This window comes from Cyprinus carpio, chromosome B14 (genome assembly GCF_018340385.1).
Source record: "Cyprinus carpio isolate SPL01 chromosome B14, ASM1834038v1, whole genome shotgun sequence".
NCBI lineage: Eukaryota > Metazoa > Chordata > Actinopteri > Cypriniformes > Cyprinidae > Cyprinus > Cyprinus carpio.
In genome coordinates this window covers 5,877,127-5,894,859 of record NC_056610.1, presented here as the reverse complement: position 1 = coordinate 5,894,859, position 17,733 = coordinate 5,877,127, and the positions used below count along the sequence as shown (strand labels likewise).

Here is a 17,733-nt window from a genome sequence, read left to right as displayed (position 1 = left end):
TCCAACATGCCTGTAATTAGCATTAGAAACAACAGCACTCCTGCTTGTGTGATATTGCTTTAATTATGAAGCATGCAGGAAGACAAAAAAATAAAAACCTTAAAATCGGAAAATTACGTGGAAGACATTCTGTGGCACTGTATGACAGAATTAATAATCAAGCATAAAAAGTCAAAAATGAATAGCTGTTATTTTATTTGTTCAATTTGCACATTTTTATTGGACTTATAAATTGATCTGTCGCGTGGTTTTGTTTTTCATTGCAGTTTCATTCCAATTCAACATTCTGTGGCCAATTCAAAACAAATTCCCTCTCATAAACAGACAGGTTCATAACAATTATGTCAAAACTCTGTGAAGGAAACAGTGTAAGTCACCTCAAGGTGGGCAGCGACGGTGGTCAGAGGGGTTTTGGTAATGAGGCACAGGTCAGCAGATCCCGGTGTCGGGGTTTTGGCTTTGGGCTCAAACTCCTTCCCAGTCTGATGCAGGTTGAGTTTTTGCTCTCTGAAACTCAGAGCTTTACGGTCGCCCTGAAGTGACAAGATTACTTAGACTCTGCTGCCACCGTGTGGTATTGTTTGCAGTGTGCTTTTGTGTCGAGTGATATTCTACCTTGAAAGTGATGACCTCCATCCCCAAAACCTTGGAGTAGAAATGTGTGGTTCTGTTCAGGTCCCGAACCGTGAGCACCAGGTGGTCCAGATGACTGATGTTCATGGGACAGGAACTTTTGAACCGGACGGATGAGAGTCCACCGAGAACTGACTGAGGGTGAACAAAGAGCTCAAATATCTAACTTATGCAAGCAAAGATAGATTTGTGATGAATGTACAAACAAAAAATTAAAGTACCCACAAATTATGTAATCGAATTATGTAATCCTGTTTTATTTTACTTGAACCACATTGTTTATATGCTTATAATCAACAGCTTTAAATAATTAGGTTTATGTTTTTCTTATTTTTTTTTTTATTATTATTATAATGCTCAGAATGGTTTATGCAATTGTAGTCTTGCATATCTGTCTTTTTGTCCAATTTCAAAATACTTTTGTGCTTTGTCCTCAAAACTTCTGATTCTTACAATACCATTCAAAAGTAAGATTTTTTTTATTATTCAGCAAGGACGCATTGAATTGATCAAAAGTAAAAATATTTATAATGCCATTTATATTTATATAAATATATTTCTATTTCAAACAAATGCTGTTCATTGAACTTTCTACTCATCTATCAAGTTTTCCACAAAAATAATATGCAGCAAAAGCTGTTTTCAACACTGATAATAATAAGAAATATTATTTCTGAAGGATCAAGTGACATCGAAGACTGGAGTAATGATGCTGAAAATACAGCTTTGATCACAGGAATAAATTATATTTTAACAGATATAACATTAAAAAAAAAAAAAAAAAACATTTTAAATTGTAATAATATTTCACAATATTAGAATTTTGCTGTATTTTTTTTTTTTAAAAATGCATTCTTGGTAAACAAAAGAGTAAACATCAAAAACATAAAAATATCTTAATTATTCCAAACTTTTGACTGGTGGTGTGTATCTAACTATCCGTCTTAAAGAATTGTCCTAATCCGTTAAGATATATGGAAAGCTGTGTGTACCTCTCCCAATCAGATTTTCCAGGAAATTAAATTACATCAATTTTTGTATCATAAATATTAACAATAACGTCTCTTAGTAACTTTCATACAACGTGAGACATGAGACATACGTCAGTCACTTCTGGATTCCTGACTGTAATATCTAAATCATGCCATTTTATGTAAAGCTGCTTGGAGATGATTCACATTGTGAAAAGCGCAGTACAAATAAATGTGACCCGAACTGAATCAGTAAAGGACCAGGTAGAGTCTAACAGACGTCTGCCTTTGAGCCAATCAGTGACCGAACGTCAAGTCCCCTAAATTAATATTCATGAGCCAAGCCTTTGTCATAGTACGATTCATAAATTCGCTTCCAGGAAATATCTCTCACATTTTTACAGTAATGAAACACTATTACCCTGCAAGTAGTAACTTCATACAATACTTTTCTATATTATTATTACATTTAATTGTATTATTACATGCACTATCAAACTAAAGAGAGAGAGAGAGAGAGAGACGTTGTTACCTTGCCGTGGGTCGAGTAAGAACGGAGAAAAGTGCTGCACACGCGTAGAGCCATGTTATCACCGACGATATCACCTGTGCTAACCTGTCTGAGCTCACAAAATCACAGAAACAAGTCTAACTGGAGAATGATAAGCGCTAGTCACCTGCCGTAATCACAGTTTTACACCCGACATCAACAGCCACACATCACAGAAACAGAACAAACTATTAGAAAGCATGGGCGGCGCTTAGCGCTCCAGAGGATGGCTGTAGTTAGTCAAATATGATTGTCTAAATTATAATTATCTTGTTTTAATTCAGTGTATTTTTAATTCACAGTCTGTCAAAGTTTACTGGTGTCGTTAGGTTACTGTAAATGATCATCCAGCTGCTGAGCAGTATAGTGACGGTTTTCCCGTGAAACCTGTTACTTTTCTCAGCGCTGGTTAGGATGAACCAATCACTGCCGCTCGAGGGGCTACAGGTAAGGGATGGATTTCATTCTTACATCAAAGGGAAGAAAAACTACAAAATAGAAAGAAAAAATATACAGTAAACCTGCAGTGTATAGATAGATAGATTGTTTTATGGAATGATTTGCAGACAGATAGACAGACAGATAGATAGATAGATAGATAGATAGATAGATAGATAGATAGATAGATAGATAGACAGACAGACAGACAGACGATAGATAGATAGATAGATAGATAGATAGATAGATAGACAGATACAGATAGATAGATAGATAGATAGATAGACAGACAGACAGATAGATAGATAGACAGACAGACAGACAGACAGACAGACAGACAGATAGATCGATAGATAGATAGACAGACAGACAGATAGAGAGATAGAAAGAAAGAAAGACAGACAGACATACATACATATATATAGATAGACAGACAGTCAGATAGATAGATAGATAGATAGATAGATAGACAGACAGACAGACAGACAGATAGATAGATAGATAGATAGATAGACAGACAGATAGACAGATACAGATAGATAGATAGATAGATAGATAGATAGACAGACAGACAGATAGATAGATAGACAGACAGACAGACAGACAGACAGACAGATTGCATACTTGTTTCTGAACGTCAAAGCATTCTGTATAGGTGTATAGACAGAAGGGAAGAGAGACAGATTTATGGTTAGATTGATAGATAGATAGATAGATAGATAGATAGATATAATTTTTGATATTTTATTTTACTAGTGGTTGCATAGACACTATAGTTTGTTTATGGAAGTGAGGATAGCTAAATAAAGTGAACTGTGACATATTATACCCAGAAATTCTTCATACAGTGGACTGCCAGTAAAACTGATCAAAATTTGGGATCAGAAATGATTCAGACACTTTGAGCTGAGCGTGTTTTGCTTAAGGTTTTTTTCTTTAATTGCTAATGAGATCTTTTTTACACCAAAGACTGAACAAAATGAAGCATTGCTTGGTAACTGGTTGAGCTAAATTGGTATTATCTAATTGTGTTCTTATATTTAACAGCTGACAGCTATTCAACTGAATTCATTACATATCTTTCTATCAAAGTTATCTGACATTATCAAGATGAATTTGTTCTGACACAGTTTAACTCTGAGTTCTTGTCATATTACCATTTTCTAAACTATAGCGAATAAACCGTGATAATGTGTGAAATGTTAAAAGTGTCTTTTACATTTAGGTTTGGCTGTATATTTTTCAGTTACTTTATATTTTTTTTATCAACACTTGTGGACTTGGTTACAGCTTGGACCTGAGGGCCTGAAGACATAAAGTGGTATCAGATTTGAAGATTTGGTCTGGAAAAGTGGGACAAGGATAATGTAGTCCAGTTAGTTCATGTTCCATGGTATCATGTGTCAATGGATCTCATCCTCAAAGTTTCACGATCTAAATATATAATACTGTTCATCAGTTTCCATAAAACTATGCATTAACACAACATTTACTTATTTTGAACCATCTTTTCAAATGACAGATCATTGTGATGGAATAAGAGTCATGTGAAAGTTGCATTTTGAAATCGTGATACTTCGACACTGTCACTTTGAACAGATGATTTAGTTCAGTGAACAAACCATCTTAGGTTTACCATATCTTTACCATATGTTTACTGTACTTATATTAGTGTTTGCAAAAACGGTAAACATTATTAAAACGACAACAAAAGCTACAAATAATGAGTCAAATCACATTATCAAAAATAATAAAATACGCAAATATGCAAACTTGTTTGTTTTTCAAAACACACTATTGCAGTCATGTTGCTGTACATGTTTTTTTTTTTATTATTGTAATATACAAATAACATTATGGCTTGAAGCCAGAACAGACTGATCAATATTTAGTAGTTGTCTCTCATCCAAGCAAAAGGCAGAAAGTGTGCAACATCTGTGCGCAGTAAGCACTGGTGTGATACAAGCAATCGTCACCTAAAGAATCCAAACAGAATTCAAAATAATGCTGAACGTGTGGAAAACCAATATTATTGGTGAATACAAACCTTGAACCAGAATGTGTAAAAAAAAAAAAAACCTTTCACAGCATATTATGTAGTATGTATTGCTGAATTAGACCGGCTGATAGCAGTAGGCTGTGTGATTCACTGTAAGCTCCTTTATTCCACAGCAGCACTAAACGTGATGGCGAGGCCACAGAGAAACGGTCAAGTGAGGAAACCATTTTATTCAATTTAAACACCGCAAACTGGAAGCTAGTCAAAAGATGACTCAAAATATAAGCTATAAATATAATGCTGACAAAATTAAGAAATTCTATCTAGTAACTCGCTCTTATAATACATGACCTCTGTACATAAGAATATGCATTTTTAACAATGGTTGGCTTGCTTATGATACATGAAATGTTGACGTAACTCATGGTGGAGAACATTATGCATCCCAAGTCGACACAGAAACAATAAAGACAGATATTTCATCTATTGTTTCTAAATAACACTGCATTTGTTTTTCTAGCATGGGACTAAAGGTCCTTAGCTCCCATATGAACCAACCATTACATAATGAGAAAAATAATTTCCTCCTCAGAGTAAGATAAACAATGCTATTCTCGATGTACAGAACTGTTAGAAAAACTTCCATTTAAGTCTTCATTTTAAACGTTAATATTTACAGACTACAACATACAAGTCAATATGTCAAAACATCCTTTACATTTTTCTTATTAGCATTGCACGACATTGCCTATACGTAGCCAAGTTTTTTCTTAAGATATATGAAGTAGATTTGAGTCCGCCGACTGATGCATTATCCTCATTTGGGAAGACGGGCAGAAATACAACCTGATGTGTCCATGTAGCATATTTACAGCCTTTTGTGTTTGTAACTGTAAAACGTGTCCGGCCAAATGTTTTTCAAAAACCTTCAGAAGCCAAATCAAAGTCTATTCTAAACAGGATGATGGATTCACTCAGAACTACTGTGAAATTTACTACTATTTATCTGTATTTAGTCATTTATGGTAATGGTGCAACTGGTACATCACACACTATGCTTTCATACCAACACTGTATGAAACCAAAATCATGTTAGATGCAGCAGATTCAATGTGTTTCCCAACTGAAATGTATTTGCGCATGAGCAGATTACACTTTTCTTGATCCTTAATGCTATTCTTGACGCTCAAATTATTCATTTTTATTAAAACGCAAACTTTGTTATAATATGATATGGAACACATAAAAGTACAACTAAAATTTCACTTTTAGTATGAAAGGTTTATGTACCGCTCTAAATTGCCCCTCAACCTATAATTTTGCTGAATGTTGATGTTCAGTTCAAGTAAATGATCAGGGCTCCATCTTGCACCAATTTTTATTCCATTGAAAGATGGGTCAAAATACACTGATGTGTAAATTGGGGTAAACCAGCAAATCTGATAAAACTTATTGATGGTTTCATATAGGATGTATGGGGAAATAAAATCTCAATACGAGTTCTCACATGACTAGGTAATAAATGTAAAGGGAAGGGAGGAAGGGATGTCAAAGTGTCATAAAACCAACTTTGGCTAGACGACACTCTCGCGGTTGGTGGAAACCAGAACCGCCCTCCGGCAAATAGGGCAGGTTGAGTTCTCTGAAAGCCAGCGGTCGATACAGTGCACGTGGTATTCATGAGAGCAGGGCAGCTTCCGTAATTTGTTGCCTTCGGCGTACTCCGTGATGCAGACACTGCAGGTTTTGAGCGCATCGCTCTCGCCGAAGGTTCGCATGGACAGGTTGTCAATCTGCTCTTTGGTGAGACCTCTGGGCTGGTCGTCATCTTCCTCGTTGAGCAAGAAGAAGTGCGCGAGTCGCAGAAAGGGCAGAGATCCGGTTTCATCCAGGCTAATGGGCGCCCGCTGTCTGCCTCGGTTCTCCCGAGGACTGTTAGCACCGGACGCTCCACCATCCACTTCCCTCTCCTCTGTCCGTGCCTCTAAACCACCCTGGTTAGAGCCTCCATTAACAGGAAGGTAGGAGTCCGCTTCACCTGCAGCGGCTTCGGTGGAAGCATCAGGGTTACCCAGTCCTTCAGCCAGCTCTGCAGCTGGGTTGTCTTCACGGTTCGAGTCTGGATAGTCCGAGTCCATAAAGTAGCTAAGTTCACCGAAGCCAGTCATGATCTGACGAATCATAGACTGTAGAGCCAATGAAGTGGCTTCCCCGAGTCCAGTGTCCGAGATCCTGCGAATGGGAATGCGGATAGTGCTGACGTACGTCCTCACTCCTGCCCGCTCCGAACGGGAGAAGGTCCGGCGGAAACCGCCGCGCTCAGTCTCATACAGTAAAGTGTTGTTGGAGGGCTGCGAACGAGACCTGGTACGGTTAGCGATGCTGTCTCTCTGGCGGTACTCTCCGGGACGTACCCTGCGTACCTGTAAATCCAGCATTATGGTTGGAGGACGACGACCTGAGGCTCCTGCTTCTCCAGTAGTTGCCTCCCTCTCCTGCGGTGCTCCGGGTAACTCGGGAGCTGCTTCTGATTCTTGACTTTCAATTTCCACTGTGCTCTGTCTAGACAGGAACAACTGCCGAGTCCTTGAGCTCCCCTCGACCTGGGGCTCTGGAAGGATCTCAGGATTGTGAGAAGGCAGGCCGTGCTGAGTAGGCGGAAGTCCATCCAATCTTTCGAGGTTGAGTGGCGAATGACCTCTTGCAGTGCGAGCCCTTGTCCGGCGCTGCTCTGGGCTTCTACTGCGGGCCCTAATTTGACCCCTACGTGGTTGCTCTACTGGGGGCAAAGTTGGAGGAGCTGGAGTTGGTGGATTTGGTGCAATTACTTCCGTGTTTTGAGTCAGGGTGATAGGAACTGGAAGCTCTGGCTCCACTATAACTGCCAGCTCATCCACCACTGGTTCCTCAACCACCTCTGCAGTTTCCATAAGATTCTCCGGCTCAGACACAGGGCCATCTGGTCTTTCCTGGCCCCCTTCCAGCCTTTCCGTCTGCGTTTGCTGCTCAGCTATGTTGCGATTGACATTGATCTCCAAGCTGAAACGGAAATCACCGCTGTTGGGATTGGTTTGGCTTACAGCCCGCCATGACTGGTTACCCCGGTATCCGCTCCTTGTTGTATTCCCCGTCTGTCGTACAGTGTTGAGCCAGTCAAGAAGGGTCTCCCCACTGGGGTTTTCCTCAGTGCCCTCCATCTCTGTTGCTAAGAATGACAAGAATATTATTTAAGAAATTATTAAAATGGCAGAATTACAGGGAAAGTCATCTGGATGGTATTGATTCTGTATAAACAGGAAAACAGTTGACTTACCAGCAGGGCCTTCCCTTCTCTCCTCAGTGGAGCCATTGCTGGGCAACTCAGGGCCATCCTTGACCTGCCGAAGGCGGCTTAACAGTTCATCTGCCGTAATTTCACCTGACCAAGAAACAAATGGGTTAGAAATGAGATGCCAGAGAAAGAGTGGGGATTTTGCAGGAACGTAAAGTCAACCTGACCAATCCAATGCACTGATCATTGCGGTCAAATCTGGACAATTAAATGCATGCAAATTTTCAATGGTTCTCCAGTTCAACCTTCTTTTAAAGACTCCTGAAATTAGAATTCTACGGCTTTTAGTTTGAGGTCATCTAAAATTCAGTTCACTTCTAAACGATAATCAACAAAATTAACTTTCAGAAGCTAAGCACTCTTAAAATTTATGGTCTTGTTCTTCAGAGATTAAGGTCCAAAAACTGATGCACTGAGGGGAAATTCCAAATGCTCACCCAATAAAATGCTCTCTAGAATCATTTCCCTTTAATACCACCTGCTTCTGACTAGCAACATCAACCTGAAAATCACAGTTCAGTGGTGTGACGAAGTCTATAAGTTGTAGTCAAAATCCCTGTTTCAAGAGGAAATGTCAACACAGTAAAGAAAACTGAGCTTATCAACCAATGGTGGCTGATAGGGTGAAATGTGAATGAAAGCAACAAGACTCAAATTCTTTTATTAATAATTGCATGGCTTGCACAACAAAACATCCTGATTAATGAGATATGGTTAAACATTTAACTGTTTTACACAGAACAAATAAAGCAAAACACTGCATATCCAACTGCAGTAAACTGCTGAAGGTCCATGTTGATACACAATGAAACAGGTTGGAAATAGATATGTATGACATATAACCTTTAATATAGTAAGTAAAAATAAAATAAAAGCAATAGCAGTGTTACAAAAAACAAGTCATTAAGTTTATTGAACAATCAAACCCGCAATAAAGCTTTCAAATAGAAAAATGCTAAATTTTACATTACATGTCATACCGCTTAACTATGAGTATTGCAAGAACACATTTCAATAAATATGAGCTGTCTAAATGAGTACAGAATAAAAAGAAAAAGCCAAGATCCCACATAACTATGACAGTCCATAAAAAGTGACATGGTTATTTGCAGCAATATTATGTGGCTTCAGTGATCTGATCACAGTCTGTTCATAATGCATTTGGGTGCATTTACATCTGCCATTTAAAATGTGGTCAATTGAGATTTTACGTTAATGCCAAGTGTAAAAAGGGGCAAAGTGTTTAAAAGTTTACAATATCAAGACTTTTCAAATGACGACACATGCATTTTTTGATACAACATATCCAAGGTGCTTTCCAATGGTCTCATTTCTTTTGACGAAGTTGGATATGCAGAATTTCACCATCAGATGTGAGTTTTCAAACTTTATGAAGTCTAGTCTTTATTCAGTAGCTTTCCAAAAAGACTCCTCATTAAACAGCAACAGAACAGGACAGTACTGAAAACCTCCGGACTTACCAGGACAAGAAATGTCCATTCAATGCCATCTCCTGGCAGGGCGCATGGCTAAAGGAAGCTCCAAAATAACATTCCTTTCCACTGTCCTGGGACATAAAAGGATTGGGTGTCTTCATAAGTTTGTGTTATGTTTGTTTAATAGTTTCTGAGCACAGAAACAAAAAGCAAACCATTCAAATAAATAAAATGCAAACCTAAATTGGAAAATGTTTGCTTACCAAAGAACCCAAATTGGAAACGAAAGACCCATGGTTTCTCAATTTCTGAATGAAATCAAAGCGATGAACTTGTTCTGGACCTTAAAACGCACACGCATGTATCTCTCAATTTTTATTGTAGCTTGAGCTCACTTGCGTTCTCAAAATTAAACAATAAATAAAATAAACAATCATTTGCTGCCAAAACAGTGATGTTTAAGAAATCCATTTCATGCACACAATGTGGAAAAGATTTTGATAAAAATAGTCTCGGCGTTCAAATTCAATTAAGTCAATTTTATGATGAAATTCAAATAATAATTTTTTTATGCTGTTTAATGGGGTGAAAGATTGCTGTAGTGGAATGATCATCTCTTCTAGTTTACTACTAGTTATAGCACAAAATAAACGAACAAACATCAGAAGGTGCTGAAAAATACAGTACAACTTACTGAAATGTATCATGTGTCATGGAATCACTCATCAGCTAATCAGTCATGTAAATTTACACATACCTTAATAAAGCCATTCAATGTCCATAGCTTCTAAAAACATCTAGAGAGGAGCATTTTGCTAAATATAATTAGGCTATGCAATATAGTGTATATGTGCTTGTGTCTTTAAATAAATCCGTCACCAAAAACTGTTTTATGACAGCCACCGTTTGAATGTTTATATTTATTATTATATATTGTTCACCATAAGACTAACAATGTGCACTAACAAATTCAATATTGTAAATTTTGATTTACTGCGGACTTTAAATAACGTTCTGTTTTGGTTTTGTCGTTTCAGTAAACAATTCATTTAGGTGCATCACTAGATGTGATTGGTCATGGATCACATGTGTAACATCTCTGGTTCACCACACCAGGTTTGATGCTGGTGATAAGATGCATTTTGAATGTTACATTGGAAGGGTAGATTTGTGTATAGCGACTTTTGCACAGTAAATGTGAAGAACTTGGGTCTGTTCCTCGCACCTAGCTATTGTATGGCTTTTGAAGACTTGTAACAGCACACACTGTGGACTGAGTAGTGTGGACTACTTCTGTGGTACTTTTTTCTTTCTTTCATTTTAGGAGTCACAGCATCTTTCATTGTATAGAAAAGAGCAGCACAGCAATTCTGTGAAATTTCTCTTATATTCCACAACAGACAGAGAGTGAAAAAAAAAAAGATAACTTTCATTTATCAAACCTTGATTTGTAAATAAAATTGTTTTAGTCTGTGGATTTGATTCATCCTTCAGTTACCCAAAATAGATATTTAGAGCTACAGAATGATAGAACACCTAATGCCTGAAATCCAAAACATCGAGAATAAGTACAGGTGTATTAAAATAAATTCATTGCACACAGACTGAAGTAGTTTAAGTCTTTGGTTCTTTTAATTGTGATGATTTTGGCTCACATTTAACAAAAACCCACCAATTCACAAATTCTCAACAAATTAGAATATGGTGACATGCCAATGAGCTAATCAACTCAAAACACCTGCAAAGGTTTCCTGAGCCTTCAAAATGGTCTCTCAGTTTGGTTCACTAGGCTACACAATCATGAGGAAGACTGCTGATCTGACAGGTGTACAGAAGACAATCACTGACACCCTTCACAAGGAGGGTAAGCCACAAACATTCATTGCCAAAGAAGCTGGCTGTTCACAGAGTGCTGTATCCAAGCATGTTAACAGAAAGTTGAGTGGAAGGAAAAAGTGTGGAAGAAAAAGATGCACAACCAACTGAGAGAACCGTAGCCTTATGAGTATTGTCAAGCAAAATCAATTCAAGTATTTGAGTGAACTTCACAAGGAATGGACTGAGGCTGGGGTCAAAGCATCAAGAGCCACCACACACAGACGTGTCAAGAAATTTAGCTACAGTTGTCGAATTCCTCTTGTTAAGCCACTCCTGAACCACAGACAACGTCAGAGGCGTCTTACCTGGGCTAAGGAGAAGAAGAACTGGACTGTTGCCCAGTGGTCCAAAGTCCTCTTTTCAGATGAGAGCAAGTTTTGTATTTCATTTGGAAACCAAGGTCCTACAGTCTGGAGAAGGGTGGAGAAGCTCATAGCCCAAGTTGCTTGAAGTCCAGTGTTAAGTTTCCACAGTCTGTGATGATTCGGGGTGCAATTTCATCTGCTGCTGTTGGTCCATTGTGTTTTTTGAAAACCAAAGTCACTGCACCCGTTTACCAGGAAATTTGGAGCACTTCATGCTTCCTTCTGCTGACCAGCTTTTTGAAGATGCTGATTTCATTTTCCAGCAGGATTTGGCACCTGCCAACACTGCCAAAAGGTGACCATGGTGTTGGTGTGCTTGACTAGCCAGCAAACTCACCAGACCTGAACCCCAGAGAGAATCTATGAGGTATTGTCAAGAGGAAAATGAGAAACAAGAGACCAAAAAAATGCAGATGAGCTAAAGGCCACTGTCAAAGAAACCTGGGCTTCCATACAACCTCAGCAGTGCCACAAACTGATCACCTCCATGCCACTCCATTGAGTACACGTACTGTAAATGAACATACTTTCCAGAAGGCCAACGGTTGACTAAAACGTTTTTTTTTTTTTTTTTTATTGGTCTCATGAAGTATTCTAATTTGTTAAAATAGTAAATTGGTGGGTTTTTGTTACATGTGAGCCAAAATCATCTCAACTAAAAGAACCAAAGACTTAAACTACTTTAAGCTGCGTTTCCACCGCTGGAACTTTACCCAGGAACTAGGGACTTTAGGCTGGTACTCGGTGTGTTTCCACCGCAGGAACCAGGAACTAAAAGTTCCGGGTAAAAAAAAATGCCCCTCAGAAAGTCCCTCCTCGCAAGGTAGTACTTTTTCAAAGTTCCGGAACTTTCGGGGGCGGGACTTGGGCGCTAAACATGCTGATTGGTTGAGTTCATGCAGCATTGTGATTTCAAACACCATTTATTTGGATCATTTTCAAAATATTACTGTTATTGTGTCATGAAATGTAATTTTAAAAGTAGAATTTAAAAGTAGTTTTAAATTCAGGCGAGAATGTAGTTGTTTAAAACTCAAATCTGCGGTTTATTTATAAAGACAGCGCCTATTTAAAAATCTGTTTCACCGATTTCGGAGACGGTCAGCTCCACGTGATCATCGGGAGCTCGGTGCTCATGTATCCGCTGAGAGCAGCCTCAACTCGGCTAGTCCTTCTGATATGTGCTGCTGGCTCTGATGTCTCTTTAATGGTTAAACATAAAATATTATTCATTTTGGGTAAATCTAACAGGTAATCTTTGGTCTGTATTCAATTTATCTATATGTTATAATGAAAATAAAAAGAAGCAATTGATAAAATATTTTGTTTCATTGTAATGGCTGTATTTATACACATTTCCTTAAACTAAGTACATTTTTGCTGCTATTATTATTTTTAAATGAAAAATGAAACGAGGCAGTGGTGTTTTATATCATATTTCGTCTTATTGTAAATATACAGTGAGGAAAATTGCAGTAGCCAAGGCGAGCTGACTGATGTTATCAAGTACGCGGCTGTTTGCAGAATTACCCGATTTGCGTCGTCGCAGACATCACATTCCCGAGTCGAATGCGCAAAGTCTGAACTAGCGAGGATGCAAGTCCAAAATTTGCGTACTTTGTATTGAGAAACGCACGCAGACCTACATCACCAGACTATTTGCCTAATCTTCCCGGTACTTTAGACCGTGGTGGAAACGCAGAAAGCAACAGGTCTGTGGGGAAAAAAGTTGTGCAATGAATTTATTTAATACACGAGTTTCACAATTTGAGTTGAATTACTGAAATAAATGTACTTTTCCACGACATTCTATTTTATTGAGATGCACCTGTACGTGATCATTTTGCTGGCATCACATGTAGCTTGTATACTTGCTCTAATAAGCACCTCATATACAGCGCAGTCATCATGTGATTTTATGTTGACTTAAAACCCAGCAGCAACTATAACTTCAGCTTCACTTGTGTATCATTATCCTTTATACTACTCAAATCTTCATTCTATTTACATCCCAATACCACTAAAACATAAATAAAACACTGCTCTGTTACACCACATGCAATGACCAAAATGTAAAGCACATTCAGGTTTATAATCTTGATAAAAATATTTAAAAGCTAAGGATTTACCAGGGTTCCCAAGCAGATTGTTGTCTCTCATGAGCCGATAGTCTTCTTCGCTGAGATTGTTGACGAACTGGTAGAAGGCCTCTTCTCGGTCCAGACGGTCCAGCTGTCTTCTGCGTTGTATTTCAGATTGATCGCTGCTGCCCTGATCTGCATTATCCTGACCCTCCATCACTGCGCCCAGCTGTCAGATCCAACTACACACAAAAGCAGAAACAACACGTTAGTGTCAATCAGACCAAACACACACAGATACACTGACCACAAACCACTGTGTTCAACTGTACATGACATGTATCTATAATAATAAACATAGCAATCGTCCATTACTAGCTATATGATACCATCACTATCAAATAATAATATTGGCATGATATGGCCACACAGTTCCTGTGTATGTATACACTGCGCTCCAAATTATTATGCGAGTGAGATATCAATAGGATTTCGGTACAATAAAGAGTCAGATTTTTGTTTGTGATGTTTTTCACATCTTTTTAGATAACTGGTATCAATCTCAGACAGGTTTGGTCAATAGTTTATCAGGTCTTCTGAGGTAAATGGAAACCCTTCTTAAAGAGGTTGCTCCACATTATTAAGCAAGTCACAGTTCTCATGAAATATGGTGAGGAAGAAAGATCTTTCTGAAAAGTATGAAACAATGCAATGTCTTGCAAAAGGCATCAAAACAAACAATATTTCACGAAAAGCTAACAGAAATGATTGAACTGTCAAAAGATTTGTGAGTGACTTAGAGCACAGAAGATCTTGGTCAGATAAAGATTTATTAAGGAAGGTTTCTGTCAAACAGATGAACTGTATTGTAATGTCAGCTGTAAGAAAGCCACTGCTGAGCAGCAGACAGGTGTTTGAAGCTCCTTGAGTCTCCAGATCTTCTCCGTGCAGACTGACAGTTGTGTGTGAAGCTGCGTTTCAGTCAAACCTCACAAAGAGAAACCTGCACAGTGGCTGTAGAAACACATTTTCAAACTGTTTCGCACAATGGTATTCATGCAGCATGGGATAGTGTGTATCCTACATTAAAATCCTTGCGCACCATTCTTCATTTTACACCACAGCAGAAAATGGTTAGTTATGAACCCCACATCTTTCAGAAGTCATTTTGACACCCAAAAATGACCTTACAGTACATCTCACTTCCCAATATTCCAACCCAAATCATCACCCAGCGCCTCCTCGCTGATGTCTCAGTCTCATTGGAATAAGATGGCCATTCATCAACTATCAGAAATCCATTCATCTGGACCATCAAGTGAATAAAACTATTTAAAGACAAGTCTTGATGTGTTTCTACAGCCACTGTGCAGGTTTCTCTTTGTGAGGTTTGGTTAGTGACTGAAACGCAGCTTCACACACAACTGTCAGTCTACATTGAGAGGATCTTGATACTCCAGGAGCTTCAAACACCTGTCTGCCGCTCAGCAGTGGCTTTCTTACAGCTGCCATTACAATACAGTTCATCTTTATCTGTCCAAGATCTTCTGTGCTCTAAATCACTCACAAATCTTTTGACAGTTCAATCATTTCTGTTAGCTTTTCGCGAAATATTGTTTGTTTTGATGCCTTTTGCAAGACATTGCATTGTTTCATACTTTTCATCTTCAGAAAGATCTTTCTTCCTCACCATAATTCATGAGAACTGTGACTTGCTTAATAATGTGGAACAACCTCTTTAAGAAGGGTTTCCATTTACCTCAGAAGACCTCAAACTACTGACCAAACCTGTCTGAGATTGATACCAGTTATCTAAAAAGATGTGAAAAACATCACAAACAAAAATCTGACTCTTTATTGTACCGAAATCCTATTGATATGTCACCTGCATAATAATTTGGAGCGCAGTGTAACGTTAGGTGTGTTTTTTTACTGTTACCTGAAGCTAAAACTAAAAAGCGCTCGTGGATTGGAATAATCGTGTTAAGTCATTAAAGAGTAAGGTAATATTAAGAGTTGGACTGTGATCTCTCAAATCTGTTCAAATATAATTAGCTGACTGCAACCAGAGACTGAAAACAAAATGGCATCAGCGAGCTAAACAGGCTAAAGGCTAAAGCTCAAGAATTTCAAGGAAAGCAACCTTTACGTGTGTCCTTGATGCCACATACAATTAACACAGTAAATGAATCACCAGTGTAAGTCAGATCATAAACGTGCTGCTAAACATCAAAGCGATATGACCAATATTACATCAACGGTGTATTTCGCAATGTGTGACGACAAACCTCTCGCAACCACGAACTGAGGAAAATCATAAAGCTAATGCTAGCTGTAGCATGAGCACAAACTGGGTTTAATCTCGCTCGCACAGCCTAAGAGAACAGCTATGTTGTTCATGCTAAGCTAAGGCGAAGCTAGCGTTACGTTAGCACGGCTATGAGATAAAAACAGCCAGCAGTCAGCGAGCTGTCCGTCATTTCGACGATCGTAACAACTGACTCGCGAAATGAGAAAAACGCGGAAGAATACCTTAATAAATGTGTCGAAGAAGCCTTATCTAGTCACTGTTCCGTATCTGCCTCGTAGATGTTTGTAAATGTTAATCTTGACAGCTATTCAGGAGTTCATTTTCTCAAGCGTCTCTTCAGCGTCGAATCTACTTCCGGTGTGCGGAACTGTAATACAACTTAAAAGTCTTATCAGTCGTATTTAATTAACAGGTAGCATATATGTGACAGGCTTCACAGAGAATATTGGTATAGTTAAATTGTGGCATATTTAGAGCTTAGTAAAAGAGATTCATCTAAAAAGTGCATTCTTAGCCCATCTTACCTGAAATATTACACAAAAATAAATTCATTATTATTATTATTATTATTATTATTATTATTATTATTATTATTAATCAAGTGTTTGTTATAAAAATCCAGTACCTGATTGTCAGATGTCATCATTGAAAGTCATCATGACTTTTGGAAGTATCCTTGTTCAAAAGTCCATATGTGAAACACAATTTTTCATTTACCAACAAAGAGAAATACAAACACAATCAATTGTTATTTTCAAGATTAGCAGTGGCTTAATACATCTCAGAAGTAGATCAAGAAAAACAAACTATCTAGCATATAAAAAAATTCAAATCTGTCAATAATATGCTGTTAAACAGGCATGTACAGGGGGGGGGGTTGCTTGAGAACCTGCCCCTTTTCCCCTTGATGCCCAGTGCCCTTTTGTCAAGGCAGTATTTTTTATTTTATATATATATATATATATATATATATATATATATATATATATATATATTATATATATATTTATATATATATATATATATATATATATATATATGTGTGTGTGTGTAATTAAACGCCCTTCCGTAAAGGCCTGCCCAATCTAACTATTAGTAAAATTAATAATTTAGCCATAAATAAAATTATCCACATGATGGCCTTTCACCTGACGATCTCATCCGGGATCATCCCTCACATTCAGAGGTTCAGACACCTTTGCCTTTAGTAATTTCAACGTGCTACCAGATGCCTTCAATAACGTCCACGGTGCCAGTAAGTGGAGTTCTCAGCGGAGCTGTGTGCTTGTTTATCTATATTATTAAACTATTATTATTATACAAGAACGACATGAAGAGAGCATGTACAGCTGTTGTTTATATTGCTGTGTGTAGCCTGTGGAAGGAACAGCCAGGGGCTATAATATTTATGTTCAATATTTTCCTATTGACACATTTATGATTGGTTTATAAAGACTACTAACAACACCTTTATTTATTTATTTATTTATTTATTTATTTATTTATTTATTTATTTATCACAGAATATAGCACAAAATGTATAGTTTATATACTAAATGATATGTGAATCAGTACTGCAGTATTCATATAGTTTAGTTATTTATTACCTGGAGATGACTTGAAAACACACATAAACCATATATTTTCACAATCGTGTGTTTATGGTCCTCACGTGTCATCAGTAAAAATGTTTCTGCTTTTATTTATTTTTTCAGCTCAGCTACAGACATAGCCTGATGC

The 17,733-nt window shown here is 37.8% G+C and overlaps 2 protein-coding genes across 2 annotated transcripts; both read right to left on the bottom strand.

Moving 5' to 3' along the window:
* Positions 1–329: 329 nt before the first annotated feature.
* Positions 330–2,466, bottom strand: LOC122139575 (glyoxalase domain-containing protein 5-like). Its single transcript, XM_042737845.1, has 3 exons — positions 2,137–2,466; positions 616–768; positions 330–533 (listed from the first exon to the last, which is right to left on the bottom strand). Exons 1-3 carry the CDS (start codon positions 2,188–2,190, stop codon positions 345–347), a joined length of 396 nt encoding a protein of 131 aa, XP_042593779.1. The 5' UTR covers positions 2,191–2,466; the 3' UTR covers positions 330–344.
* Positions 2,467–4,400: 1,934 nt separating this feature from the next.
* On the bottom strand, positions 4,401–16,356 carry LOC109060045 (E3 ubiquitin-protein ligase RLIM-like). Its single transcript, XM_042737844.1, has 4 exons — positions 16,215–16,356; positions 13,731–13,924; positions 7,905–8,009; positions 4,401–7,796 (listed from the first exon to the last, which is right to left on the bottom strand). The coding sequence occupies exons 2-4, from the start codon at positions 13,897–13,899 to the stop codon at positions 6,166–6,168; spliced, it is 1,905 nt and encodes a 634-aa protein (XP_042593778.1). The 5' UTR covers positions 13,900–13,924; positions 16,215–16,356; the 3' UTR covers positions 4,401–6,165.
* Between the last annotated feature and the right edge of the window lie 1,377 nt (positions 16,357–17,733).

Coding starts and splice junctions, on each gene's coding strand:
- LOC122139575 (XM_042737845.1), bottom strand. CDS start 2,190: ATGGCTCTACGCGTGTGCAGCACTTTTCTCCGTTCTTACTCGACCCAC. Junction 769..2,136: donor CTTACTCGACCCACGGCAAG/GTAACAACGTCT, acceptor GTTCACCCTCAG/TCAGTTCTCGGTGGACTCTC. Junction 534..615: donor TGGAGGTCATCACTTTCAAG/GTAGAATATCAC, acceptor TTGTCACTTCAG/GGCGACCGTAAAGCTCTGAG.
- LOC109060045 (XM_042737844.1), bottom strand. CDS start 13,899: ATGGAGGGTCAGGATAATGCAGATCAGGGCAGCAGCGATCAATCTGAA. Junction 8,010..13,730: donor CAATCTGCTTGGGAACCCTG/GTAAATCCTTAG, acceptor TTTCTTGGTCAG/GTGAAATTACGGCAGATGAA. Junction 7,797..7,904: donor GAGAAGGGAAGGCCCTGCTG/GTAAGTCAACTG, acceptor TGTCATTCTTAG/CAACAGAGATGGAGGGCACT.